General features: G+C 64.7%; 1 protein-coding gene across 1 annotated transcript in view; it reads right to left on the reverse strand.

Moving 5' to 3' along the window:
* Nucleotides 1-762, reverse strand: part of LOC115895675 (double homeobox protein 4C-like) — a 1,414-nt gene extending 652 nt beyond the window's left edge. The window contains exon 1 of the mRNA XM_030926329.1: nt 303-762. Within this exon, the coding sequence (XP_030782189.1) occupies nt 303-689 (387 nt within the window). The 5' untranslated portion in view covers nt 690-762. The remainder of the gene's footprint in view (nt 1-302) is intronic.
* Nucleotides 763-2,187: the final 1,425 nt, after the last annotated feature.

Below are 2,187 nucleotides of genomic sequence, written 5' to 3' on the forward strand. Positions count from 1 at the left end.
ATCTTAAAGACCAAAAATGCCAAAATGCCTTGTTAGAGTGTTAAGGAGTTTTGACATGCAGCGGTTCCACAAATACAGTGGCTTACTGTCCTTATATACTGTCTTACACCATGTTCTCTCCATCTCTCTTGGTCACTACTCTCTGCTGTCACTGGTTAATCACTAGGTGCCAAGAGCTTACTGAATAAAAACTTAGCAATTAGAATAAATGGGAAAGACCTTATGAATAGTCCATTTACCCAAGAAATGGCAGGTTTAGTTCCTCTCTTCCAAAAGATAAAGGTATATCACTGGAAATGTACTCTGGCCAGTTCTTCCCGGGTGGCGATGCCCGGAAAGCGATCCTGCTGGAAGGCTCGCAGGAGCAGGGCGGTCTGGGACCGGGTGACGGCGGTCCGCTTTCGCCTGCCTTCTTGCGGGCCGCGTTTGCCCGGCCAGGGCCGAGACTCCCGCCGGTGCTGCCTCAGCTGGCGCGATCTCTCGTTCTGAAACCAAATCTGGACCCTGGGCTCCGGAATGCCGATGGCCCGGGCCAGCTCTTCCCTGGTGGCGATGCCCGGGTACGGGTTCCGCTCAAAGCAGGCTCGCAGGGCCTCCCTTTGGCTCGGGGTCCAAACGAGCCTCCTTCGCCTTCCTCGTCCTCGGGCTTCCGCCGGGAGGGCGCCGTCGGCAGGTGTCGGGAGAGCCATCGCGGGGAGGCCTGGCCGGAATTTCGCGGACCCACGCGGGCAGAGAGAGGCCGGCGGGCTCCCGTGGCCCTGAGTCGGCCTGTGCGCGGCGCGCAGGTCCAGCCAGGAGGCCGGCCCCGACGGCCAGCGGCCCTTATAAAGGCACACAGGCTCCACCCCTTCTGGACTGCGGGGGGTGGGGGGGAGCCCTGGGTCAGCCCGCCCTGGGAAGCCGGAAACCACAGGGCCCAGGGCCCTGTGTCCTCGGTATGGGTGGGGCCGGCCAAGCCCAGGAAGGGGGCAGTGGGTGGGGGGGTAGGGGGTAGGGTGCGGGGGGCGGGGGGGACGGGGAGCCGGCTTCGGGGACTGGCGCTCTGAGCCTCTCCAGCGATTCTGCGGGGCCTGGAAGCCGCTCTCGGGGCTCCGCAGGCGTCTCCAGCAGGGAGAAGCCAGCCTGGAACGGGTGGAGTGGGGCGTGAAAATGAACCTGCATGAGAGTCTTGAGACTGCCGGGCCCTCTCTCCTTGAAAGAGGACGTGCCCGCGGGTGTCGCCGTTGCCGTGAGGGTCTCACACACGCAGGCGTGTGGGTCGCGTTCACTTCCGCGCAGAAGAGCAGAGCGACACCCCGGAGAAAAGCTGCATCCCCGGCCTCATGGCCCGACGATGGATTCCTGCATCTTGCAACATGTGCGGAGTCGCCACCGTGGCCGCTCTGGAAGCCGGCGAGGAGAGCGGGGACACGGTGCTGGCGTTCCACGCCTCCCTGGAAGTTTCTGGGTCCCCGCAGGGCTCGGGAATCCAACAGCCAACCTGGTCAGGCTTTCGGGGGCCGGAGAGACGTGAGCAACCGGCCCCCTGGCAGACGGCAGAGCAACGTGGAATCCGAAATCACGCTTCAGTCGTCCTGAGTGTGGCCCCTGTGTGGACGGGGCTGCCCGCCTCGGGCTGCAGTGCAGGGCTCAGCCTGGGGACGGCAGGTCTGTCAAGCATGAGGGTGCAAACCGGACGGCCACCCGAGTCTGGCTCTCTCTCGCCTTGGCAGACATGGCCCGTTCCTCGGGGTATGAATGCCCCGCCGCCCGACGCGGCGGCTGTGGGCCCAGCCCTCTGCCCGCGCTGGGCGCTGGCCTTCTTCCCGGCGTGCGGGGGCGTGGGGGAGGGCCGGTCCTGTTGCTCCTGGAGGCCGAAGACGGCTTTTCCTCTCTGCCGGAGTCCCTCTGTCCCTTGCTCCCTCCCGCCCCCACTCTGTCCTTCCGTCGCTCCGTCTTTCCAGCCGTTCCTTTCTCCCTCCCTCTCTCCGTCCGTCCCTCCCTCCCTCTTTCCCTTCCTCCCTCCCTCCCTCCCTCCCTTCCAACGTCCCTCCTCCTCCGTCCATCCCTGTAGGTCTCGCTTTCCCCTTTCCAAATCTGCCTGCCTTCCCTCCCGCCTGGAAGGGTCAGCATCCCCGCTGCGTGTGGGATCTGGGGTGTGCAGGTGGCTGCCAGGTGTTCCATGGTGACAGCGGGGAGGCTGCAGGG

This window comes from Rhinopithecus roxellana, chromosome 22, assembly GCF_007565055.1.
Source record: "Rhinopithecus roxellana isolate Shanxi Qingling chromosome 22, ASM756505v1, whole genome shotgun sequence".
NCBI classification, from domain to species: Eukaryota; Metazoa; Chordata; class Mammalia; order Primates; family Cercopithecidae; genus Rhinopithecus; species Rhinopithecus roxellana.